Source organism: Macrosteles quadrilineatus, unplaced genomic scaffold (genome assembly GCF_028750875.1).
Source record: "Macrosteles quadrilineatus isolate MER2022 unplaced genomic scaffold, UCM_ALF_1.0 Scaffold_2__2_contigs__length_208266976, whole genome shotgun sequence".
Taxonomy (NCBI): Eukaryota; Metazoa; Arthropoda; class Insecta; order Hemiptera; family Cicadellidae; genus Macrosteles; species Macrosteles quadrilineatus.
Genome location: NW_026542595.1, coordinates 207,168,580 through 207,196,041, shown reverse-complemented (window position 1 = coordinate 207,196,041; position 27,462 = coordinate 207,168,580). Strand labels below are relative to the sequence as shown.

The 27,462-nt window shown below is 34.3% G+C and overlaps 2 protein-coding genes across 6 annotated transcripts in view; one reads left to right on the top strand and one right to left on the bottom strand.

The window, feature by feature from the left end:
* The window catches only part of LOC128985944 (gastrula zinc finger protein XlCGF48.2-like), a 49,183-nt gene extending 34,660 nt beyond the window's left edge, over positions 1-14,523 (bottom strand). For 3 of the 4 annotated variants that reach the window (XM_054405947.1, XM_054405948.1, XM_054405949.1), the window contains exons 1-5: positions 14,349-14,523; positions 12,772-13,028; positions 11,086-11,205; positions 6,836-7,003; positions 6,154-6,244 (exon numbers count right to left, since the gene is read on the bottom strand). In XM_054405947.1, the coding sequence (XP_054261922.1) occupies positions 6,154-6,244; positions 6,836-7,003; positions 11,086-11,205; positions 12,772-13,028; positions 14,349-14,406 (694 nt within the window). In that variant the 5' untranslated portion in view covers positions 14,407-14,523. Of the gene's footprint in view, positions 1-6,153; positions 6,245-6,835; positions 7,004-11,085; positions 11,206-12,771; positions 13,029-14,348 lie in introns of those variants that run through there. The other variant, XM_054405950.1, reaches the window with a different exon arrangement.
* Positions 14,524-15,795: 1,272 nt separating this feature from the next.
* On the top strand, positions 15,796-26,755 carry LOC128988052 (protein lethal(2)essential for life-like). 2 transcript variants are annotated; one of them, XM_054409234.1, is made up of 4 exons: positions 15,796-16,077; positions 21,001-21,159; positions 24,573-24,959; positions 26,098-26,755. In XM_054409234.1, exons 2-3 carry the CDS (start codon positions 21,001-21,003, stop codon positions 24,912-24,914), a joined length of 501 nt encoding a protein of 166 aa, XP_054265209.1. In that variant the 5' UTR covers positions 15,796-16,077; the 3' UTR covers positions 24,915-24,959; positions 26,098-26,755. The 2 variants fall into 2 exon arrangements, with proteins under 2 accessions (XP_054265209.1, XP_054265208.1); XM_054409233.1 differs by having other exon boundaries at positions 24,573-26,755.
* The last annotated feature ends 707 nt before the right edge of the window (positions 26,756-27,462 follow it).

Below are 27,462 nucleotides of genomic sequence, written 5' to 3'. Positions count from 1 at the left end.
TTTAATAGCTAAAGACACTTTCGCCAATCCAGTGAATACATTAAAATGATTCGAGGATCTTGATAGGTACTCTCGTTTTTAGGAGAAGGCCGCGTAAAATGGCCTTTGGACCGTGTCAGACGGAAGATAGACAACAACGGAATTGAGATAATAATTGATGATTGAGATAATAACGGAATTGAGATGAAACTTTTTTCGGATTCTTGAATGTTTAAAACGTAAAAATAATCTAAAAGTTGATGATTCTGAGCAATGTACAGACAAAACTCTAATTTTATTTACATAGATTAGTACCTGTGGTGATTTTTATTAGAAATTTATTGAAGTAAATAAACAGCAAAGTTAAAAACCATCTGACCAGTGTTTTTATTTAAAAAGTACGTAGGCCTATTTGATTGGCTTTGTTTTCTGAACTAAAATATCTATTTCCTGATCTATTTTTAGTTCCTGTTTTCGAAACATAATTTGGCAAAACAATTATTTATTCATTAAACAACTTGATGGAAAAATAATTTCTAAACATTGGAGGACAATTAAAAAACTTTTGAATTCTAATAAACCTAGCTGCCGTACCTGTGTTTTACATCGGAGAGGATTTTGAAGAGAAAAAGTTTGATACACGTCACATATTTCAAATCCCACTCCAAACACGTCATGTTAATACGTTTACTTCCTTAAATTAAGAATGTCAGAATCTCCAATTAACAGGCCCGTAGCAAAAGTTAAAAGTTTCACAAATCGAATCGTTTCTACCTTTTGGACCGCAAAATCAAAGAACTTTATTGACAGCATTTAAAGCTGACTTCGTTAAACATTCTGTTATCCACATTCTTCAAAAATGTAAACATTGTGAAACTTTGGAATCCCATGGGGCGTAACTCAAAGAAAACACGTTAAATGTAATCGGTATATTTGTTAACCAGGTACAGGGCTACCTCTTGAATTGATATAGATAATAAATCGAAAAATAAAGAAATATAAGTTGATTGATTATTGGCTCTTACAAAAGGGTAAACAATCAAGGAATATGATTTAATTAAGTAACCACACATTACTGAGTCTATATCTTCATTCTTTCTTGTAAAAATCGCTTTGATTGTGGCTATATAAAATAGGGAAGTAATATTTCACTGTGCTCAAAAAGCTCAAGAACCAGCAATAAGATGGAAATAACCGGCAGAAACTTTAACCATCCACTGGCTCGCTAGTCGCTACCCCAGGTCGGTCAGTAGCCGGGTAGCCCATCAATGGAACCCGTTAGGCTCGCCCCTACCTCTCGCCACAAAAGAGACAAGAATTTTGCCTTGTTCCACACGCCTTTGATTGTTTGAGGCGGGAAAACTATTTGTGTGCTACGGCCCGCGCAACACAGGATATTGTTTTCGTATTAGTTGGCCTTTTTCCAAGATGACCGTGACCGTTAACTTATTTTATGGACTCCCTTGGAGAATAATTCAAAACTACAAAGAACATTTCTAATCCCACAGTATACTAGCTATTTAAATTATAAACACTTTGGTGTTTGAAAAATAGTTTTGGACGATAAATTTTGCAGCTTTTTGAAATCATCCAAGATGGCCGCTTGCCTCCAAGGACTCAACAATAGGCCTAATTGTGCGACTATAAAGCAATAACTTCCCACCTTACGCTTGCGAATTAGTACGGTACATATTTGTATCCACAGTTGCCAGGACGACTATTAAGACGACCAAACATTACATTGACATTTAGGTATTTAATCTGTAGAATAGTAATTGTTAAGTAATCTGGAAGACAACTAATTAAAATGAAGTGCGAAAGATGGGTTATGAGAGTGCTCAATGCCTGAAGCATAATCCATTTGTTTGAGGTGCGGATTTTCAAGCTTGTAGAACAAATAAATATCACGAAGTAGAAGGGCAGGGGTGAAAGTGACTGAAGTGACGGGATACCCGGGTGGATTTTCAGTGACTGGATTCCAGTGGTATGCGGTAAAATATATAGTGACTGGCTTAGCAGCACAAATTTTACGTGACTGGCTTTCCCATGCAAATGCGGTGGTGACTGCATTAGCATAGCATTTTTTACGTAATTATATTTTAGTATTTTTAATAAAAAAAGAGATATATACGTTCAGATATGTCTAGGCTTAAGATATTTACCAACATATATTATATATATATCATAGTCTTGAAATATATTGGGGGGTGCAACTGACTGACTTCCAGTGTATATTTTATGTGACTGGCTTCCCGGGCGCGGCCGTGTATATATATATATATATTTATATATATATATATATATGTGTGTCCGTTAGCGCGATAACTCGAGCAAAAATGATCCGATTTTGATGAAATTTGGTACAAACGTGTAAACCTACGTTTATTCGAACGAGTTCGCGAACCAGCATGATCGGACCATGGGAACGGGGGTTTATGGGGGCTTTTATGGGGTAAAAATGGGTTTTTCCCATTTTTGACCCAAAAAACATAGAATTTTGCAAATTATTTCTAAACTATTTTGTAGAGCTTAAAAAAACAAATAATTTAGTATATTGAAGCATTATAATGCGCCTAATGGTTACGGAGAAAATTCCAAAAAATTGTAAATTTAAAATTCCCATGTTATTCTTATGGAGAATAAGTAAACTGTTGTAGTTTGCTTGTTTATTAACATATTTTGCCCAAATTTGGAAAATGTTTTTATTTCTTACTAACTATTGACATTTTACATAAAAAACACTTTTACCCCCCTGTTGCAGCAAACCTAAGTATGTGTTAAACTGATTCTATTTAAATAGGGAATAAATGCGATATTTTTAAGGCAGGGTGTCCACAGAAATTTTGTCATCAATTTCCCTGACTTTCCATGACTATCAATGACCATTAACCATTGATTTCCATGACTCACGAACTTAACTCAAAAATTATAATATACCGTACACACACGAATAATACTGCCTAGACAAGTTATTTCACAGAAAATACTGAAATATGTATTACCAGATAACAATGGAGTACAATAGGTACAACAATGAACTAATACAAACTCAAAACCCATAAACTAAGACAACTGTATAAATTGAAATTGTCGTACATTTGTGAAAAATTCGGAAAAATAATACAATAGTCGCGGTTACGGCCGACTAGAGCATTAAAAGGTCCCCTGAAATCCATCCATCATTGGGGATTTCCATGACTTTCCATGACTTTTTGCCTATTTCCATGACTTTCAATGACCATAATTTTTTTCCATGACTTTCCATGACTATCCCTGACTTTCCAGAATGTGGACACCCTGTAAGGAGACAATTTAGTGTAAATCCAATCAGGCAATTGGAAATTCGCTTAGTCTGCAGGTTTGCTGCGGCGGGGGTATTTGAAATCTTTATTAGTTTGGGCAGGATCTTCCATCAAAGTTGGGTTTTCTCCCATAAGATTAACATGGGGAAATCTAAATATTTAATTGGAAACTTTGTCTCCACTAATTTGAGAGAACGGCTGGGCGTAGAAACTTGGTAGAGGTGTCCAAAGAAATGACTTGGTCTGTAGATGAGTTATCAAAAGAAAAACGAAGTAAATTCCCTTAGGGCTCTGCCCCAGAAGCCTTTAAAGATCCCTCCTCAGATTTGTTTACATTTTGGCCATGTGGATAATACTAACTTTTTAATGAAACAGCTGTTAATTTTTGAATTGCATTTTAAACCACGCACATTTATTGGGAGTTACTGAATTGTCCAAAAGAAGTATTTAGCAATGTTATTTTCTGATTTTAAAATTGATTTTCTTCTGTATCATGTCATGTTTTGCAAACGTTCCATTACGAAATCAGTGGAAAATCCTTTTATAACAGTAACTCCTACAATTATTTCTTATTGAACTATCTTATATCTATTGTACGGGTTGGTGTCTGCCTTTTCACACTTTTGGTTATATTTTATCATATTATTTCAGACAGATCATCATAGGTTCATGAGATTATTGTCATACATGTATTCAATCATTGGAAAAATCTTCGATTGTGTAATACAATACAAAATAATACAAGTGCAGAAGTGTCTTATTACCTTTAACAGTAATCCCACAACCAATTTCTCAAAACTATGCTAGAGGGTTACTCATTGGCACGGAAGTATGATATGAACTGACGCGATGTGACGAATGAAAAATCAAACTTACACTGTGACGGATGGACCTCCCTTTGAAGTTAGAACGTGTCTTCTCACCAAACAGATATTTTTTCTCAAATAAAATCATAGATTAATCTTTATTACACTGATGAAATCACGGAAGTTTTTAACTACAAAAGATCCACCAATACGATTTTAATACTACTTAAAGGTTCTTCCAAAAGAAGAGATACCAGTTAACATACTAATAATAACTCCGATGACGTAAGGTATGGGAAATATTTTATTAATTGAATGATCAACCATATTTGGTAACTAACGCAATTAATATCATTATAGTTTTTCCACTTATTACTCTTTAAACTATGCTAAAAGCTCAAAATATGTATAATTTCATCGCAGTTAGATGAATTCGCATAAGCCTTGAAAGTAACCGTCGATTTCGACGGGTTTCACCTAGTTTGTACAATTCTCTCAAAACAGCCAAGTCTATGAAAAGTTACATCTTGTAATCATATGGATCCATGCAGGATGATTACTGCCTGAATTGCAAAATCAGGCCAAGATTGAGAAAATGTCGATTGGTTTAGGTTCAAGGTCGGGATCAACCAGAACTGTGGTTGGTTCACCTGATGACATTAGCAAGCAAACACAGGAAAAATACTGATGAAATAGCAGTCACTTGTGTAACTCTAGTAAATGCGAAGTGGCAATTTGCACTCGTAGGCTACATATTATATTTTTTCTACAGTTATAATAAAGCATAGAAATAATTTGTCTTTCAAACACCAAACACCACGTTTTAGGTTAGGTTAAATCCAAGCGTTGAATGATATGAGAAACACTGCAACAGCTGATCGTAGTGGTAGTATCTTTAAGTGTTGCCAACTTATTTTCAAGCGTACACGTATTACGTGCCTAATAAAAGCACGCTGTTTTGTGTTGTTTGGTTGGAGTACTGTAGTGAGGGAAAAGAAAGTAAATGCAGCAATTAGAAACTGTTTGTATTATAATCATTGCAAGGAAACCCACTTTGTTAGGTGACTAGTAGGAAAGGGATACCTATGTATGTAATGTCCACATCTTTACTTATGAAACTTGTTATAGATGTTGGATAGTTCTTAGAAAAACTGATAAGTTTAAAATGATGAAATAGTTAATTGTTTATTATAGGCTAACTAAAAACTAGGGATGGTCAAGTTTCGAAATTTCGGGAAATCTTCGGGAAATTTTAAATCTCGTTACACGAGACGAGATTTCTTTTTGGCTGAGATTTTTATCGAGACGAGAATAAAAAAAAAAAAAAATTAAAACGCCTGCAGGAAGTCAATAATGCAATACCCGCAATACAGGAGCGTGTTGTAGTTGCGTTTCCTTTGCGAAGGCGTTCTTATTTAATTAATTCTATAAATGTAAATATTACTTTAATTATTTTAATAATATTACTTTAATAACATTTGAGAAGTTTTGTTAAGTGTAAGCAGTGTGAGGAATGTTTTATTACTATACAAAGTCAAAACAAGTAACTATTTTATAAAAATTAATATTGCTTTTATTTTATGATTTATTTTATTTTAGGATAAGTTGAACTCTATCCTAACTGATATCACTATGTTTCCTAATCGTAGGCATTTTTAATAAGTTAGGCGTGATTAATAAAAAAAATGTTATTCTAATGTTAAAAGATTGTAAATATTCTTGCCTATTATCATTATTTTTGTATTTAAACAGTCATCTAACAATGTTACAAAATCAGGTAAAAATTTTGAACGTGCATTTCCCGTTGTGTATGAGAAGGGAAATCCCGTCTCGATCTCGTCTCGAAATTTTATGAGAAATAAAAAATCTCGTCTCGTCTCAAACTAAAAATTCAATCTCGTCCATCCCTACTAAAAACATTTGTTTTTTATTTATTGCTTTATTAAAAACCATGAAACGTGATCGCTCCGCTCAACTGGCTTTCACTGCTATGAAAGCAATCCTAGTAATGATTGCCTAGATGTATAAAAATTATTGCTTACTTTATATGGTTTTGTAACACTTACTTTCTTCATGCATTAACTTTTTTGGTGGTCTTCTTCTTTTCCTTAACTTGGGGAGGTATTGATGATCTTGCATTTCAATTCCCCTTTGTAACTGTTAAAACACAAGCAAGTGTTTTATATTAATGCAAAAACATTTTACATTATATAAAATATAGTTTTTGAAACTACCATACCATTGATTGTTTTGATTTTAAAATCAATGTTTGTGAATAATTATGATACAATTTACACAACTATTTTGAGGACACTGTTTTCCAGATAAAAAGATGCAATTGGAATTTTATTGCAGAAGGAACTCTACGGTTGCTATTTTATCTATTATTAGAACTAACATATTTAAAAATTGGCCTTTACAAAACCACTTTCTGTTGTTATCTTTCAACACAAAAGATTGCACATTTTTTTTGGAGGGAGGTGTGCAATGTAGAAATTTATTCTAAAACCTTAGAGATCTATCCTTATTCTACTAACGATGGCCAACAACTTAAGCTGCAAGTAGCTTAACTAGTACTTAAACTTAAGCTTAACTTAAGCTCATTTCCTACTTGACACATTAACATAAATTTTGCACCCAGTAAACAAGATGAAGCAACAAAACTCAATGTTTTATGTCTTTTCCTACCCAATACTAAACAGCTTAATATATACAATACTTATTGTAAAAACATGAGAAAATACCAACAGACTCAAAAATTTCCTGGAATTCTTCATCGGAGCTGTGTATCAATTTGGATGGTCTTGGGAATGAGTGAGCACCCATTTTTTCAGCATAGTACGGAGCATACCAAACACGAAGCTCTTCTCCTTTTTCAATATTTCGCAGACTACAGAAATAAATACTTCCTTTTACCTGCAAAAGTTTATTGACACTGTAAATATGATCTCAATCAGATTAATTTTGTGACAAACAAGAGATAGTGAAAGTTTTAGAATATTTTTTTTACATTTTACTCCTACTTACAAAAGTGACCCATTTCGGGGCAAAACATTTATTGTCCAGGTACAACGGATTTAGTACCATATCAAGATTTAACTCACAAAAAAACAGTTTAAGTATGAACAGCCGTTACCTTACATTTGGATTATCTCAGGGGTCGATTCTTGGCCATCGTCGAACGTTCAAGGGGGTGGCGAAATTTAGGGGTGTGCGATGCATCGAAAATGCATCGAAATTTCGATTCGATTCGATTCGATGCATCGAATCGCGATTCGATTCAGTGGTGGTCAAAAAACGATTCGATTCACGAGGGAGTCAGTATCCATATACGAAAAACGCCTGCAGAAAGTCAATGCAATACCCGCAATACAGGAGCGCGTTGCTGTTGCGTTTCCTTTACGAAGGCGTTCTTATTTAATACATTCTTTGCATTAAATATAGCTTTAATTGTTTTATATTTTTTTGTTTTGACATTGCAAATGATTAGAGGTTTTGTTTTTTGTCTTGATGTAAGCAGTGTGTGAAATATTTTACTACTGTGAACCTAGCCAAAACAAGGTAGGTTACTCCAAAATCATTTTAAAAATAAGTCTGAAAAATTGTTACTTAATACTTAACTAGTAAGATCAATGTTATAGACTGATACATTTGGTATTTTTGTTAGGTGTCTGTCGGTCCCCGTCCCCGAATTTTTGTTGGGGCAAAAGAAAAAAAAGAATAATTTATTTCCAAAGAAACACTCTTATATTATTATATCTATTACAGAGGAATTAAAATGTTCAAATGAGAATTAAAAATTAAGTTGGCTCACGACCTTTAAGAATAAAGACACATTAGAGCAATTGCCGCACTGCCACTAGCCAGAGCCAGGTCTAGTCGTCTACTGATAAGAGTAACAAGACAAAAGCCGTGACGCAACACTAACAGTGCAAAGAAAACAAAGTCAAAAGAATAGAAAGACTATTTATCCAGACATACTAGTATAATCATTTATTGTTCATTCAATACCTAATTAAAAATATATTTTAGTATTTTACATAATAAATTATAAACAAAAGAAATATCTGATATAGTGAACAGATCTCAGGGTGTCCACAAAAGATTTGTCATTAATTTCCATGACTTTCCATGACTATCCATGACCATTTACCATTGATTTCCATGACTCACGATCTTTACACGCAAATTATAATATAACATACACACACAAATAATACTGCCTGGACATGTTATTTTGCAGAAAATACTGAAATATGTAATAACAGATAACAATGGAGTACAATAGGTACAAAAATGAACTAAAACAAACCGAAAACTCATAAAATAATACAACTGTAATAAATTGGATTGTCGAACATTTGTGAAAAATCCTGAAAAATGCTACAACAGTCCGGGTTACGGCTGACTAGAGCATTGAATGGTCCCCTCAAATCCATCCATAATTGGAAATTTCCATGACTTTCCATGACTTCTTGCCTATTTCCCTGACTTTCAATGACCAAAATTTTTTTCCATGACTTTCCATGACTATCCCTGACTTTCCAGAATGTGGACACCCTGGATCTGTATCTTGGTTAAATAGGGTTAAAAAAATATATTTCTAAGATCCAATACAATATTTACAACTCACAAATTACATTGAATTAATTTCTTTTAAAATAATCTCTAACAGTTTTGTGTTTTTGAATAAAGAAATATATTTCTTTGTCTCTACTTCCTTGTTTCATCACTTGCATTTTGTCAGCAATTGAAGCAACTGGGTAGCAACCGGGTGGTGTAAGAGGGGAGGGGGAGGGTCTATGACCTTGAATTCACACATCGTTGCCCGTAGTGATGGGATAACCGAATGGTTTCCATGACCGAATAATCAATCAGTTATTTTTTGCGTCAATCGGTTATTTTTAGTTGAATGAATCACCGAATCAATTTTAGTCATTATTCACTATCACAATCCACAACTAATTTTTATCCTATGGGAAACTGAATGGCATTTAGTCTTTCAGCGTCAATCGGTGATTTTTAGTCGAACGAATCGCCGAATAAATTTTAGTTACCTGATAATGTGACAAACTAAATCAACTAAATAACTAAATCACCGAATCGCACGGTAAGACTAATTTAACCGAACCAGGATAAAATAACCGAATTAGTCTATTCAGCATCAATAACCGATTGATTCGGTTATTTTCATTCGGTGATTCCCACCACTAGTTGCCCGGGCCTGGCTGGTGAGACTGATTCATTGTTTTTGTTGACATACTACTACCCTTCCTTAAGAGAAAAAGGCCCTGCTGTTCCAAAAACATTGAGGGTAGTTTAAAAACATTGACCTGTGTTGCCAAGGGCACTAGAAGATAGCATTTAACTTTCTTGTCTCTTGATTTAATATTATTTTAATCTTCTATATATTATTTAAGAGTTACTTTTCGGGTACCTAATTAGTTGTGATATTGTTTAGCTTCATTTTATGGATTTTTAATTCTTTTCATTCATTAGCTATCAAAATCAGTTGTTTTAGGATTTTAATCTCTTGCAGTACCGGTAGGTCTATACTACTGTATGACATGATATGCATTTTTTAGTCCTTATTAATTATACCATAAACAATGTTTGTATGTTATTTACTGTTTTTGAGTTTTATAGGAAATTAGTTTACACAATATCTTTTCTTCAATGAGTTCTCCACTTGACATGTTGCTTCTAGCCTATTACTATTTTAGGCCCTATAAAAATAATGCCTATATAAAGCTGTAGGCCTACTGATGCCAATAATAATTCTTTATTTATGATGATGTAACAAATAATGTAAGTGTGAGGTTATTATACTAAGGAGGTTAGGAGGCAGGGAATGAATGATACATGTTGCATGGTGGAAACATATTATTTTTATTTTCTTCTTGCTTGCAGTCCTGAAGCCGGTCCACAGGCCCTAAACTTGTGATATGTAAATTTATTTCTTAATGGTCTTTTTATATTAAGTTCCATTCAAATTTGTTGTAATTTAGCTACCGGTACCTATTTAGTTATTTAAACAGTTATTAAAATGAGAATGAATGTCTTGATAAAAAAAAATATTTTCTTCTTTCTTGCAGTTGAGCCAATTCCAAGTAAAAATTATGAAATAGGCAAGTAAAGCAGCTCACTGGTATTTCCAGCAGTTATTCTAATACATATGATTGAAAATAAATATTTTTTCACCTAAAATTCATATGTAAGTATGAATAGGCCTAATACCACATCAACAAAAATTTGTATTACACAAATGTGATAAATTTTAATTATTGTTAATCCACTCAATTGACAATTATGAATAGAAAAATACCGTATTGCTTCGAATCGAGTTGCATCGAATCGAATCGAAAATCTTTTGAATCGAATCGTTGCTTCGAATCGAAAATTTTTTGCTGCTTCGCACACCCCTACGAAATATCAAACTATAGGTGGTATATGAGCGACGTGAAGCTGGCCCGCCCATTCCAGCACACTTTTTTTAAATGTACACAAAAAAGTGTGCTTTAAGTGTGCTCTTTATAACGGCTATTAAAAAAAACTGTGCTCTTATAATAATTATGATATAATCAATTGTATTTGGGCGTTATTAATTGGATAGTTAAAGTATTGAGTTTTTCCTTGCACGAAACAACAAGAAGGCTCTAGTGTTTTGACCTTGGTGAATCCGTCATTGGCCACTGCCGAAATGTAATGTCATTACGGCCCGTGTTGAATTATCGAAAAGTTATGCTATACAAAAATTATAATTACTACCGTAGTTCAAAGGCATTTTGTGGCAGCCACTTATTTTAAAACAGGGCTTCAAGTGCATACAAATAAATAGTTTAGGTCAGGATTGTCAAGAGTCAACTGTAATAGAAACATGTAACATGTTTAAGTTTAAATTACCTAACTTTTTAAAACTTTAATTTATAATTTTTTTAACCTACGCAACTAGTACAATTTATGAACAAGTTAGCTTTTAATAAAAGATCTATTCTCACCTGGAAACATATCATATTTTGCTCCTCAGCTGAGCTGGCAGGAAGCACAAGGCACATCCAATTGCAAAATATTTCTTCATAAGTTTCTAGATAAACGCTCTCTGATTCATTTAGAAATACCTGGAAACACGCCCACTGTTTAAAAATACCACCATCGATCTAACCGATGTACACACCTAAAACTAGAAAGTTACAACACTCATTCAAATTTTAAGGGTGTAGCATAGAGCACAAGGGCCTAGATTTTATAGGATTTTTTGAGAGGATAGCAGGCTTACCTGAATGGGAAAGAGTCCAAACTGGCACAGAAAACACAAAACAAAACTTTACACTATATACACAAAACATTAGTACAATGTTTTGTGTATATAGTGTAAAGTTTTGTTTTGTGTTTCCTGTGCCAGTTTGGACTCTTTGCCATTCAGGTAAGCCTGCTATCCTCTCATTCAAATTTTAAGATACACCACTTGATAGTTAAGGATACCCATACAGTTGTGAATAATTTCTGTGATATATGGATATATGTGATATATGATACAGGTGATATATGTGTGTGCGCATATCTCACACAAAACTGTGTGCCAGTTTGGACTCTTTCCCATTCAGGTAAGCCTGCTATCCTCTCATTCAAATTTTAAGATACACCACTTGATAGTTAAGGATACCCATACAGTTGTGAATAATTTCTGTGAATACTTTTTGGATTAAATCTCAAGATTGGTGAATAACAGCTTTGCCTATTTGCTCTGCTAACTTCTAATAGGGAAGATTTGTTCTGACCCAGACAACTGCGGCCGAAGTGAGCGAGATTATCTGCTCAATGGAATCCAAGAAGAACTATGGGTGATGGGATCCCAAACAGCAAACTTAGGTCTTGTGTGTGTGTGGAATTGCTGATGCTCTGACTGTGGTTAACAATAAATCTTTGAAACTGGATTTATAACTCCTAAAAGGTTAAAACATCCAGGGTTGTTCTTTCATTAAAAAAGAATGAACCACAGTTGAGAAAGCCTAATCAAAGGCCAATTACAGTCCAATTATGCTTTAGTAAAATCTTTGAAATTGAATGTTTGAAACATTTCTTACAGTTAATTAGAGATAAATAATATCAAACAATAGCCAGTTTGGTTTTCAGAAGAATATGTCTACATTTTGACTTTTCTAGCTCTCTAATCTCGTTTTTTTTTTTTTAAGGTGGTTAATAAACATGTAGCCTAAAGTAACCTAAATGATCTCTTTTTGTCCTTAAAGATTTTTTGTAGCTAGCAAAAATGTGTAAGTTAATAATTACAAAACTATAGTTTTTGTTGGTTTTTCTTTATTAAACTTGGAATTAAAAAAGTGTGTTTTAAGCTTGGAGCAAGATTGTTAGTTCCACTTATAGTCATTTTCTAGACAATAAGTCTACAATATTTTCTACTTTTAAAAATACCTACGTAAAATATTAGGACCTAAGTCTTTTTTCCAATAATAAATTCAAAGTAGGCTATAAAATTGTTTAAATTAATTAATCTTATGGCAATAAACGATTCTGGATCTGTGAATAAGATTTTTACAAAAATGGAGCAGCTTCTTTTTAGCTGAAGGCCCTGTAATTTACAGCTAAACTTATCTTTAAAACACTTTGACTTAGACAACACACTAACACTTAACACTTAAACACTTATCTTGTTACAAAATATTTACCTTAATTGGAAACTCAATTCTGACATCAATCAACGTAGAAGTCTTGGCAATGAATGGTCCAAACTTCAATCCTTTGGATATCGGTTTGGTGGTAATAACAGTTTTTGACCCATCAGACAATTCTCGTACTTCAAGTCCGTCTGGCAATGTGAGGCGAGCATATGAGAGGGTGGGAGTGTCGCATATGTGATCGGTGAATCCTTCTATCAGCGTACAGCTATCTACAATGTGACGTTCCCCGCATATCTCACATTGACCTGTAACCAATTTTAAACTTAAAAGTACTCCGGTTATTTTGCATCAAAAGCAAGTTAAGTGAACTTATTGCACTTCTTATGGTAACAAAATACATTTTTTTAACAACACATTAGGCCTAACTTAATATAGGCCTACTGTCTTGTAGCTTAGGACCTTCTGAGAAGGGAACTGCTTCCAATTAACAGATTGCTAACGAAAGATAAAATTGCACTTTGGTAGGCCTACTGATAAGAATGTTGATATTTAGAACAATCTCTTAAACCTAAGCCCTTAATAAAACACATGCCATAAGTTATAAAAAACATAACCCAACATAGATTAGTGACTAGGTAAGGTTATCACGGTACGTTTCCTCAAACAAAGTGTAATAAGGCTAACTCAAATACTGTAGGCTACATACATAACGGTACGGTAAGTTAATAAAATTCATTGTTGTAGCCCCGGAATTGTAATATATAAAATCCTATTTGGTTTTACAATAGGCCTACCTTTATCAGTTCCAAAAGATATAAGTTAAGTAAATTTCAACATTTTCAGCATAAAAAAAAAAATAAAAATAAGGAAACAGAAGTAAGATAGCTACAATACTGATACGTACAAGGTAAAAAAAAACTGGCTCTGTAGAAAGTTACCTCCACCTAGGTTTACAATTTTTCTAAAAGAAAACATTCCTAATTAACTACGGTAACCAATTTATTTAGCCTAGGCTACCTGTGATGAGCCTGTTCATGTTTAGGTTCGAGCGGTTCGGCCTCGCCTAAGGGAAGAGACGGGAAACCAAAAGGAAAAACAAAGAAAACTGTACGGAAAAATTCTGGGGTTACGACAATACCAAACAGGACATGGAAAGAAAACCGCCAAAAAATTTTCTGTAGGAACTGGGTAGGGAATTAGGCCTATAAGTGTACCAATGTTTTAAGTGGGTAATTATGTCGACCTCCAGTCAACGAGCTCTTTTTTTTTATCTGTTCGTTTTTTAGCGCTAATTCCGAAAAATGACCAACTTGAAAACCAGTAAGTTAGGGCCTAGTGAATTAAGCTAACTGAAAGGATTGGCGCTATTGGTTAGCTGTTAAAGTAGCCTAGTAGGCCTAGCAATTTATAATTTTTAAAGGCCTAGTAAAGCAACATTTTTTCTGACCTAGACTATCCTATTTTTGCAAGTACGAAGTAAAAGATTTACATTACATTTTCTTACGATCCTCCCTTTCCCTTGTCGGGGATTGACTTTGAAATGTTATTGTAGGGTAGGGTAACCCTCGTAGCCTACAAAAAAAGTATCAAGAGTAGCCTAAGTTAAGAATATTTAAGAGACCTACCACTTTCGATTGGGGCAAATAGGCCTAAAAATGCAGTATCTTCGCTTTCAATACCCATATTTATATATTATTAAGAAGACTCGGAACTGAAATAACTAAGAAGTTTGAAGATCATTTTGGCTGGTTTAGTATATCAACTTATAACCTCAAACACGGAAACTACGAACTAGAACTACATAACTTCTCAACTTCTGCTGCTAGCCTAATAAAAAAATGTGAATTTGTTTACTGCATATTTTTCTTCTTTTTTTGCCTGTTGGCTGAGGGCTGACTTGGTTTTATAACACAATGCCACAATGCACTGCAGTCAACTTCACACGTCATACAAAAATGTTTACTGCTGAAAACATTACAAAAATGTATAGGCTGTAACCAGGTACAATTTTAATTGTAATACAGAGTTGGGCAAAAGTGTGGACACCCCCTATTAACTTTTTAATGGGTGGAAAACCAAACTCAGCACACATCTACAATCTACATAGGATAAAAGTTCACTTCTTGGTTGGTATCCCAATATTCCCAATTTCGTCCGAAAACCCAAAATATTGTTATTTTGGGATGGGGGTAACACAAAATCTAAAATTTAAAGCCCATAAAGTGACACCTTTTTTTGTCCTAGGACGCTAGGCACGAGCCCGGAATTGTTTTTCACATTACTTCAGGCTAGTGTGGAAAGTGCTCGGTTGTTGCGAAAGTCACATTTGTCACAATTGTGAAAAATTGGCTCGAGACGAATCCTCTTTATAATTTTTAAGTTTTATGATGCTCTGGAGGCTGGCCAATGTTTTGGTTTTAGTTCGCAATATTTTCAACGTCCATAACTGCGTGGTTTGCCGCCAGTGGCGGTCCTAAGATTTCATTTCGGGGGAGGGACGACCACCGGGGGTATGTAATATCTCTCAGAAAAAAATGGGGTCCGGGGGTACCCCCCTCCCCGGAAAGTATGGAATTTAAAGCCTAAATAAGCATTTGAGCTCTAAAATATGACCAAGTTAATAGTATTTATGTTAGCTAATAAAATATCAAATATTTTGGGGGGGATATATCCCTCCCTTCCACCCCTGGGACCATCGCTGTTTGCTGTGTGAGAATAACCAATTTCAGCATGGTTTGCAACGGTTAACATTTTATTTTATTTATATTATTTCATTATATATATTTTTAGCATAGTTCTTTGACGTTACCTATTGTAATTATTACGATTGGTATAATAAGTATTTTGAACCATTATGGTTTTGTTGTGATCTTATTATAGCTCAGTGCTCATTGTGATCTAATAATCTATCGTCACGTCGTATGTCTATGGTGCAAATACACAACAAAACAAAACAAATATTTTTTTTCAAAGTGTTCTTCTTCATATTCCCGCCAAATCTTCTTTTTATTCGCATAATTACGATACGAACGATTACGATTTACTACAAGAAGAATAATAGGAATTGCCGTTTTTGTTTTAGGAAAAGGAAACAATCAAACTGGAAGATAGATTTAGATTGATTGATTTAGGACCAATCAGTTAAGAAGATTCCACTGCTAACAAGATTTTAGTGAGTGAGTCGGCTTCGGCTAACACATTTACATAATATTAAGTTACAAGTTACATTTTATTCAAGGGTGGTAGTAAAGTTAAGTAACTTTACTTGTACTTTACCATCACAGTACTGTGACCTGTTCTTACCTGTGCAACTTTAACTTACCGTTCAAAATCAGAAGGATCACTCGGAAAAAGGTAAGCCTATACCTACAAGTTGTATTAGCATACGGTACCTTATTCTAGTGTAATTAAGGCTTAAACAAAATGGATAAAACAAAACAAACTAAGTTCGGCCTACTGGTATCTTATATTCGTGTGCAAAACATTTACTAACTCTAGGAAGGCATCGCTTAGGGTATCAATAGGCCTATGTGAATTTGAAGCAACTTACATAAAAATTGCATACAGTAAGGTATCATCATACAGTGTGACGTTAAGGGTATCAATACGTAAATTTGACGTACTGCCGGCCGTTTTTTACTAGCCTATAAGTTACACTTAGCTGGCCATTTTACTAAGTTACACACAAAGGGTATTGACACGTAAGATTGACGTATTCGTTCCAAGAAACGGACTAGCAATGATACAACTACCAACACACTACGACCCTTAACCAAGGTAGCCTTCACAAGGCAAATATGACTGCATTAGAGTAACTTAGGCCTACTGCTGGAAGGAGGGGAATGAGTTTTTACCGGACATCAACCAGCTGGTTATATTTGGCAATGATATATATGAAATATAACCCCTTTAATAGAGGTTATAAGTAGTGATTGTTAGTCCTTTTGTCGGCTGGGAATTTATGAGGATTTGTACAGATTTTTTTATTGATATGTTATAGCCTTAGAGTAAGATGGTGTAACATATCGTAACTTACCTCACTTGTCCATATTGTATTTTCCGGACTCGTATGGTAATCCCGCACTCGACTTCATCTCGCACGGGAACGACCACACTTCTGGAAAACATCTATTTTCAGGACTTATAACGTAATATACAGGGTTTCCTGGAACTCTAAACAAATTTTAGAGCATTGTTCCTGAGTAAGAGACATAGGCCTATCTAAATACCATATTTAAATTGTCCGGAAGTTTTTAGTTACTCACATAGCCGCCATTTTTTCACTTATTAAGTTAATTGTTTTCTAAAGAACGGTTAAACATACGAAATTGAAACTTGCACAAACATTTATGACAACTTAACTTAGACAAAGCTAACATACCAAAAAAGTTAAGATAATTTTTCAAATTCATAAAACAAAATGGCGGTCATTTAAAATTTTGATTTTATTACTTTGTTTTACAAGAATAACTTTTTTAAGGCAATATCATTACAAATTGATTGACACCTTATTTGGACAAATATTAACTGAGATATGGCAGCTTTAGTGATGCGTGACCGCTTCCAGCATGCACTGCAACTAATCTCCAGCGGTCACATATTACTAAAGCTGCCATATCTCAGTTAATATTCGTCTAATCTTAAAAAACAAGGTGTCAATCGATTTGTTATTAAATTGCCTTAAAAAGTAATATTTGTAAAATATTGTTAAATATTTGTAAACGGTTTTTGAGTTCTAGGCTACGGTATTTAGGAAACACAATTTTTAATTGCCGCCATTTTGTTAAATGTATTTTTTAAATTGTGATAATTTTTTGGTAGGCTAGCTTTGTCTAGCTGTCATAAATGTTTGTGCAAAGTTTCAATTTCGTATGTTTAACCAATCTTTAGAAAAAAATTAATAAATGAAAAAACCAAATGGCCTGTGTAAGTAAATAGGGACTTCCAGACAATTTGAATATGGTATTTAGATATGTTTCTTACTCAGGAACAATGCTCTAAAATTTTGGTAGAGAGTTCCAGGACACCTTGTATACTATTAAACTGGTAAGTTCCTTTGAAATGTCAGTGAAAAACAATTAGGTAAGTTAGGCTAAATTAATACCGTACTTTAATAAAATGGCGACCATTTGAAGGTAGGTAAGCTATTATGAATGGAGAAGAGTATAGTGGTGCGACCTTGTAGTCTTGTTACCGACATGTTCCTTAGACAGAATTGTTACCGGTAAATAAGTTAGCCCATACAGCCAATGACAATTAAGGGACCTACAGTTTATAGTGGAGTCCGAACCACAATTTATGGAAGGTCAAGTTATAGATGTATTGGAAGTATATTTAGGCTCTAACTGTTACAGTAGACCCAAGGGCGCAGGTTTTAGGTCTTAAGTTTTTGGAAGCAAAAATTCCCCGCAAGAAAAGGGGGTGGGCCGCAATTATATCTTGAGCATATAGTGCGGCACATGCAAACCACGGGCCTGAGTATTCCTAGGTACAGTTCGGCCAAAACTTCTGTGCCCGTGGACGGGTTGCTACTAGCCGAACTAAAACATACGGGTACCGGTTATTGGCAGTGCTGGAGGTAGGGGCGAGTGGTTAGCAAGACAAAAATGTTTTCACAAAAGTACCCCCTTGCCTAGACCCAACCAGATCTGGTCGCGTGCACAGAAACTTTGGCCGAACTGTCCTTAAGGCTTATTTTGCAGTTCTAAGTTAAGTCTAAGTTAGCCTTCATGCCAAGTTTGTAAACTTGAATTTAAATTTCTGGACACTACATATGCTGTTTCTCAGGGCCGTCCCGAGGGTAATAGACACCCGGGGCGAGATTTAAATTTTCGCCCCCTCCCCTAACAAGGTATTTGGGGGGTTTGCGTCAATCGACCCAGCGTCCAATATATCGATATCAAACGTTTTGCAAGTATTTCTTTTATAAATATAACAACTACACTGAACTAAATTATTAAAAACATTGAATTTACGACTCACAACGGACATCACGAAAAGACTATAACATATGACTATGAGTAGAAAAGTATGTAAGAATTTGAGCTTTGAGGTTAGAAACAAGCAAGTGTAGGTGAGGCGTGTGGGCGAATACGCAGTATGTTTGTCTCAGACTCGCAGTATTGCCAACAAGTCACATGCCAGACGTAAAAGTAGTAATAGTACAAGTTGTAGGTTATATTAAATAACACGGTATTTATTTTATGAACAAAGCGAAAGGTATAGATTGCCTTTTTTTAGAATAGTCTTTGATTACATGTTTACGAGTTTTCTCTAAAATATTTGTTTGCCGTTTGCCGATAACGTTGTTAACTTTTAAACCTTCCAAAGCCACGGCGCCCCCAAGCCACGGCGCCCAGGGCGGTTGCCCCGCTCGCCCCGCCCTCGGGGCGGCCCTGCTGTTTCTGATGAAAAGCCTACATGGCATTTTTGAAATAGGTACATAATCAAGTGGCAAAAACACAAAAAATACTTGGTACTAAAAATTATAGGTTAAGCATTACTCCATTTAAATTAAAACGTTTGCAATACGCCTTCCTCTTTTCTGAGAGCAAGTTAAGTTGTAAGCTTTTTTAGTTTTTTCCTATGATTGGTTTTAAGCTAGTATTTTAAGTCTGATTGTAAGACCTATTTTTTCTTACTTTTTCATTTTGATTTCCCCAGCGGCCAAAAACACCATCTGTTCAAATTCATAGATATAAGTTTGAGTGTCCGTAAGCATGATAACTCGAGACAAAATCTACCGATTTTAATGACATTTCGTAGTGTAGTGCAAACCTACGGTTATTCAAACAGCTTCAGGAACCAGCATGATCAGTCTACAGAAACTGTGTTTTATGGGATGAAATTGTATTATTGGTGTAGCTTTGCAGTACCTACGTTTAATAACTTAGTTGGCTGACTGGGTAGCTGAGTATTGTCACAATGTTTGTGACTTTGTCAATTGCACACATGTGTTTAAAGACAATAAAAATCTTTGACTTTGACAGGTAGTACTCACCTGGGAATCAAAGCTTGCGGGATCGATCCCAAAAGAAATGAGTAACTTTTTGGTGGTTTGAAACACTTGGCTTCTGGTTCGGCTGTTCCTGATCATGGAACTTTAAATAAATGACCCTGGCTAATAAAACAGCTGATCCTGGTCACTAACAAATCCACACAGATCATTTTACTCCATTTTACTCTCAACCTTCACCCATATTTGAGTTAAAACATACACCTAGGTGGTGTCCCCACTTAAGTTTATAACTAGGCAAATTATTTAAAAAAATATATAGTTTTGGAGAAGATAAAAAAAAACTAAATTTAAAATCCCCATGTTAGGAGGATAAATAAACTTTAGTACTTAGTATGGATAACTTGTATAGGGATAAATTACATTTTACTCCTTAAAACCAAAATTGGAAAATTTATTTACTTCATATATATCAATATTTCAATACGGTAACATACTGTATTACCCTCCCTGTATAGCAGCAAACCTATAAACACCGTAATCATTAAATTTTATGTTATCAATACCGTAGTGAATAAATCCGACAATTTAAAGAAATATTTCCCAGCAAAAATATAAAATAAATTAAAATTTGGTATTTGGTAAGGTTTGCTGTGGCAAAGGTATTTTATTTGGTAACTTAGCTTAGGCCTATAGGTACTACCTATTCAAATACATTATTATGCACAATTTTTACATATCCTGTTTTCCCCTATTTTATACTAATAGTATATAAAATTCAAATAGCCTACGTACAGTTTAAATACTCCGTGTATAGGCTTATACAGTATTGTAAAAAGTAGCATGTTTCATTATAAAATTTCTTTTAAAAATCAAATTTTTAAATTATTTTAGGTGCCAGTGGTGTAGTCGTTAATTTTCCAGTTCAGTAACACTTCAAGTCTCGGAAGAAACACGGGTGCTCAACTTTTTAGCAGGCTACCCGCTACAGTATAGGATTTTTGGATCAGCTGAGTGTGAAAGCCATTAGCGCTATACCACACCACTGTTAGGTGGGCTTCCTCCAATCAGGTGTGTAGTCAGGGAGTGATATCGGGATTAATCACTCCCACCTCCCAAAAAGTAATATGTAAGCTGAATATACACAGAAAATTATAAATTACACGGTTTGTACCTAAAAATAAGCACAAAACAGTGTTTTAACCCAAATAGGTGCAAGACAACCAGATCCTCATATTTGGGATCCCCTGAGGTCAAACCCCTACTGAAAATCATTTTTGGCTACTTCACTGTAAGATATAACATACAAGTTTGAATTTCAGATGTCCTTGGTTCCCCATATTGCTAAAGAGCTGCTGAAGGAACTGTACTGTGAGAGTCTTGGTTCTCTGCCACACACAAACTACATCCGACCCTGGCGACTTACCCAAGCTGAAGATAGTGGCGTGTCCAGTCTAGTCAAGGATCAAGATGGCATCAAGGTTGGTTCTGTTAATTTTACATGACAAATAACTTTGGCCTAGTGAAAAGAAATTACAAGGGTCTCGTTTTTTTAGTAGGCCTAAGGGCCGTTTGTGTGTAAGTTTGCAGCTTCTGAGTTCGCTTGTACGCTGCAATGAGGTTACTCACCGCTTACTGGCATCATTTGTGAACAGAACGATGCCATTTGCAGCTTTGTAACTACATATAGCTGCGAGTCTAAAAAAGTTGTTAAATTATTGAATCTTCCATTGCATGCAAGATATTTTTTTGACTGCGAGAAACATATCAACTGCAGACATTCATCACCAAATGACTGAAGTTTATGTCCCTAATGTAATGAGTGAGGGTCAAGTGCAGAGATGGGCTCATGATTAACGAATTGGGGGGAAATGTCCATTCCGGAAGGAATATTGTTTTTGGTGGGTACTCAGACTTCACAGGAGGACCAAAAAGTAAAAAGGTTTTCCTGGCCAATTTTATATTCCCGAATCCATTCTGCACTTTACCCTCACTCATTAGCGCATTAGGGCCATAAGTTTCAGTCATCTGGCAATGAATGTCGGCATGGGATACGTTTCTTATGGTAAAAAAACCTATCTCAGACACTGCACACTGCTTCAGACAGCATTGAAAACCTATTCCAATATTGATATAGCCTAATCCAATTTGAGTTCTTTAAAGTTCAATAGACTCATCACTTTAGTATTTTTTTAACCCTCCAAGTGTCTCTAGTTTTGGTCTTAATGTTCGCCCATTTATTGTGCAATCGCAGGGTTTTATTAAAATGTATCTTAGAAACTTAAAAACAATGTAAAGTATACTGTTTTATATATCATTTTGTTTGGAAAATTATGGGCTTCAATGTAACATATAAAACATAACAAAAGAAAAAATGTTCAACAATTTTTGTGGGGTTAACATTTCTCAAAAACTATAAAATAAATGAAAAAAATTTATGTTTGCGTTCAATAAATGGTTATAATTTATAAGTCTACAAATATTTTAAACAATTAAACGTAATAAAACACATCAGTCATCGGTGCGAGGTTAACCAAGCTGTTTACAGCTGCAGCAGTGTTCTGTGATCTGTCCAAGGCGTTCGATTGTGTGAGCCATGATGTATTAAGTAATAAACTGAAATATTATAACTTCTCTGATCTGGCACTGTCTTGGATACAACCTTATTTAAAAAAACAGGCAACAGAGAACTGTCATTAAGAAAAATGGTAAACATTTCATTTCAAAATGGCAAACCATCAATTGTGGTGTACCCCAAGGATCAATTTTAGGTCCCTTGTTATTTTTAATATTCATAAATGATGTTCCTAACAATGTATCATCAAACCTAATATTATATGCTGATGACACTACAGCTATAGTAAAAGCAAATGATGTACATACTCTTAGATTAGAGCTTGATCGTTCCATTGTAGACTTAACCCTTTGAGTGCCAACGTCCGGGGAACCGGACGTTTTTAAAACGAGCCAAAAGTGCCGACGTCCGGCCGACCGGACGTTTTTAGAACGAGCCAAAAGTGCCAACGTCCGGCTGACCGGACGTTTCGTAATGATCGAACAGTTGTCATAACAACCGAATGGATACTCGGATTCTTTTAACCCATATATTAACATTGAGTCGAAAGTTACTAGATGCGATACATCGATTTTCGTTGGTCGAAATATCGAAAATTCGATTTTTACAAAATTTTAACCTAAAAATCGCCAGATCGCGCTCGGCATTTTTAGCGCGACCTTCGGGAAAAATCATCGGCATTTTTTGAGCGTTACTTTTATTTCTCGCCTGGCACTCTAAGGGTTAACTAGCTGGTTTGCGGCGAATGGTTTAAAACTTAATAATTCTAAAACACATATTATGCAATTCCAAACACTACAAAATAAGCAAAACATAATTTTTGAATTACCATATGAAAATGATATTATAGCTTTTGTCGAACAAACAAAATTTTTAGGCTTAAATATTGATAAAAATTTGACTTGGAAACATCACATTGAAATATTAGCTAAAAAATTACATACAGCTTGTTTCCAGATGTATGTTTTAAGAAACATAATAGATTCTAAAACAAAGGTCATAGTTTATTACGCCATATTTTTTTCCATTATGCAATATGGTATTGAGTTATGGGGCTCAACATCATATGCCTCAACTATTTTTAAGATACAAAAGAAGTTTTTAAGAATCTTATCATTTACACGCAAAAAAAGTCATGTAAACCGCTTTTTGAAACATATGGAATGTTAACAATGTCTTCACTTTACATTTATAAAATTCTGGTACACTTCAATGCACAATTATTTATAGACAATCAATTTATTCATCAATACCAAACACGTTCAAAAAATAATTTGCAGTATCCAAGACATCGGCTATGCCTTCTATGAAAGATCGCCGTACTACATGAGTCTGAGGCTTTACAACGGTCTACCTGCTCATTTTAAAAATATCAATAGCATTGTAAAGTTTAAGAAAGAATTAAAAACATTCCTTATAAAAAAGAAATATTATACAATAGAAGAGTATTTAAATGACTGTTTTTAAAAAGTGACTAGTTTAATTTTAATCCTTAGTTTTAATTTTTATTTTTGTTAGCTAAGAAATGACAATGTCATCTGTTTCACCAGCTTTGCTGGAAATGTAAAATGTTTTATGACAATAAAGTGATATTATTATTATTATTACAAATACGCACGTCAGCTGTCTGCTACAATTATGATCGGCTCGAGAAAAAAAAGCGCTTAGAGACAGACCTCGGGAGAAAGCTTAGAATCTGCCAAAAAAAAACTACCTAACTCGATCCAGTTCAATCCGATTTAGTCAGTCATAGAGCCTTCGCCGTAAACAGTGTTTGTGACTGTGAGTCGCAAAAGCGACACAAAACACTACACAAAGTGTGTTATGAGTCGCTTTTACGACACATAACACTCGAAGGGTTAAACATTTTTTCACAACATACCATTTTACATTAAGCAATACTTAATTAATTTAAAAAGAAGTCAGAAACTTAATATTTCTTTTTATAAATCCGAGAATATTTTTAATAGGGCTAATACAAATGCCAAATCCTTCTCTTATACCATTAATGGAAAATCCTACTGGTAATTAAAAAATACAAAATATCTTTCCTTGAGGAGTGGTCATTCCCCAAATAACAAGACCTTACTGAAAATGTATCATATGTTATGTGGGAAAGTAATATCAGGTGATAAGCTGTAATGAAAATGATACTCTCTCTTTGTCCTATCCAATGCCATACAAATCATCCATGATTATAAGTTTTAATTTATATAGTAAAAATATGCTCTTTCATTATGAAACGCCCAGTATAATTCTACATATTTAGAATTGAAATAAAGTACTACTATACAGTTTATTAAATGATTCATGTTTCAGATCTCTCTCGACGTACAACAGTTTAAGCCGGAAGAGCTAAGTGTAAGAGTTGTCGGTGATTTCATTGTAGTAGAAGGGAATCACGAGGAACGTGTTGACGAACACGGATTGGTTTCTAGACAATTTACTCGCCGCTACCACTTGCCTGACAATGTTGATATTGATGCTATCAAATCAACAATGTCCTCGGACAACGTTTTGCAGTTGACAATTCCGAAGAAAGTTCTTGACAAGAAAAACATAGTCAACATCCCTATCTCTAAAATAAACCCTCCACCATCCCCATTTACCAGCCCAAAACCACCTGCTGAGAAGAGAATGAAGATTGAAGAAGGAGCTTAAGACTGAAGATTGAAGGAGGTGACCAAGTTAAGACTGATGATTGAAGTAGGTGCTTAAGTTAAGATACAAATAAAGACTGTATTAGGAGCTTATAAGTTAAGAATGAATATTGAAGTAGGTTAAGATATATTTTTGGATACTTTTTGTTAAAGTTTGTCATCACCATTCTCATTCCTCCTCAATTGAAACTCATTGAACTGCATTATTCCTACTTAAACACTTATAGCCTTCACATTAGCTAATTGGTGAAAATGAGTAACTTTAATACCTAAACTAAATCTTACTTTACTGAGTTCCATAACAGGCTAATAATTCTATCTTTTGCTATAATATACTGCTAACTTCAACAGTTCAAGTTACTGCCTCCAATACCCTCAAACTTTTGATTCTAAATTGTTGTTATTGGTTTTAACTTGCCAATCTATAAGTTTCAGATAGAAGTGTGGTTGTAAATTAACAGAAAAGATCCAAAAAGTTTTGTTTACATATGAATGATAATTGGATTGATGTGGTTTTGTTGTTGAAATGTAGTTGTATTTTTTCTTTAGTCAACATTCCTGTTTATCATGTATAGTTCCTTAAAAGACTGATTCATCTCATTTGTAGTGTATTTTTGTAAATCGTAAGGTTAAAAGCTTAGGCTATTTCAAAGTATTTGAGCTTGAAAAAATCTTAAGCTTTGGTATTATTCTATAGCTTTAGTTGTACAAAGTAATTTAAAGTAACTGTAAGTGTTAGGTATTTTTAACTGTTTTTATGTACAATCATCTGATTTTTGTTATTTACCGTTTAATCTTTTGTGCTCCACTCTCTCCTTACCGCAAAATAGCGTAATACTTTGATATCAATTTTGTGACAAGGTTTTGTAGAAAGAAACAATTTCTTATAAATATTCATGCTATAGATTTCAAAATTATCATAGTACGCTCATTCAGTGGTTAAATCTTTCTGACAGAAATCCCATCTCAATTCATTGCTCAGGTAACAGGCCCAGGCCTCTACAGTTTAAATGTGAAATGTGACGTGCTATGGGCCCGAGAGACAATTGCACCCCCTTCCCCCTACTGTGCAGGAATTTTTCTCTTCCATTTGCGCCCCTTGACCTAGGCCCTTTTATTAAAGCGGCCATGAGAAGGCAAAACTAGTACTTCCGATGTTATAGATTCTTATTCTTCTGCTATAGATATCTCCATGATGTGGCAAACTAGAGTAGTCAGTGTCAATGGACTGGTGGACTAATTAGTAATTACATGTAGTTCTTGTGGAAACTCCAAGGATTATTTATCTATTGCTAAGGACTCTGTTGGGACTTGCCATAGCAAAGTTATTTTTAGTTCTTGCATGCTGTGTTTGCTGCAATTTATTCATTTTTTTCTTAAACCATTCTAAATTTATTGTTATTGTTGCTGTTTTGTGTGATAGTAAAGCTATTGCAATGTCATAAGTTCAAGGTGGTTTTACTGTGATAGATACCACTTTTACAAACCAATCCATTAATACTTTTAAACTTTAAATTTGTAGACTTAAATGCTGTTGTGTATTTTACCAGGCCATAAAAGCATTTGTTTGTGCCTGGTTTTGGGTTGAGTAAGGTTGTCTTATTGCCCAACCAATTAATTGTGCGTTGGTTGTTGGTTTAGCTTAACAATTATAGGTCAATATTTTACAATAGTTACACCTTTTTTCAATACTTTTTACATTAAGATTTTTAAGTAAGATATGGATTTGATGGCCAATATACAGTTTCAAAATTTATGTTAAAAAAGTGAGAATAGAATTAAGGTAAGTTGTTGTGTTTTGGTTGTAAGCATGTTTATTTAAATAAAACATTTTTCTTAATATTTACCAACTATTTTTCCCTGTGAATCTTCCATCCAACAACATAGTTGACTTGACAATGTTGACATCTTGTAGAATCAGTGAAGATATGGTATGTTACAAGAGCTGAGAGACAGTATGGTGCAGAAGTCGTATAAATTTTCATGATCAAATTTAACCATGATTCATCTATCTAGCTATGGAAAGCAAAATTAAAGCAGTTTTATTCCACTCTTTTAACAATGGAACAGAACTTTATTTCACGATAATAGTATACATAGTCTTATAGAGACTAAAATAATAGTCTTAAAGCTACGGCCACTTCTGTATAAGAGCCAAAAAGACACTATAATTTTGAATGTATGCACAATAAAGAAATTTGTATCTGTAAATTTGATATAAACAATTTCAGAAAAAAACATACAAAAGGTTTTAAACTGTGATGGATTGAACAATAGTACATTTCACCATGTACCAAGAGTGACATTTTCCTGTGCTTAAGCTCCACGTGTGAGGCAATGCCAAACACAGGAACACCAAATTCCTCGTGCAAAACAAAACCGAGCATATGAGATTATGTTTCACGGGTATAAGGCGAAGCGTAAGACAGGAATAACTGGAGCAACTGCCGAAAACTCACGTTCAGGACAAGTATTAGCTTACTCTGTATTATACTGTGTGTGTGAAACAGTTATTTAAAGTCCATAACTATTATAAATAATTAAAAAAA

Coding starts and splice junctions, on each gene's coding strand:
- LOC128988052 (XM_054409234.1), top strand. CDS start 21,001: ATGTCCTTGGTTCCCCATATTGCTAAAGAGCTGCTGAAGGAACTGTAC. Junction 21,160..24,572: donor AGGATCAAGATGGCATCAAG/GTTGGTTCTGTT, acceptor TTCATGTTTCAG/ATCTCTCTCGACGTACAACA.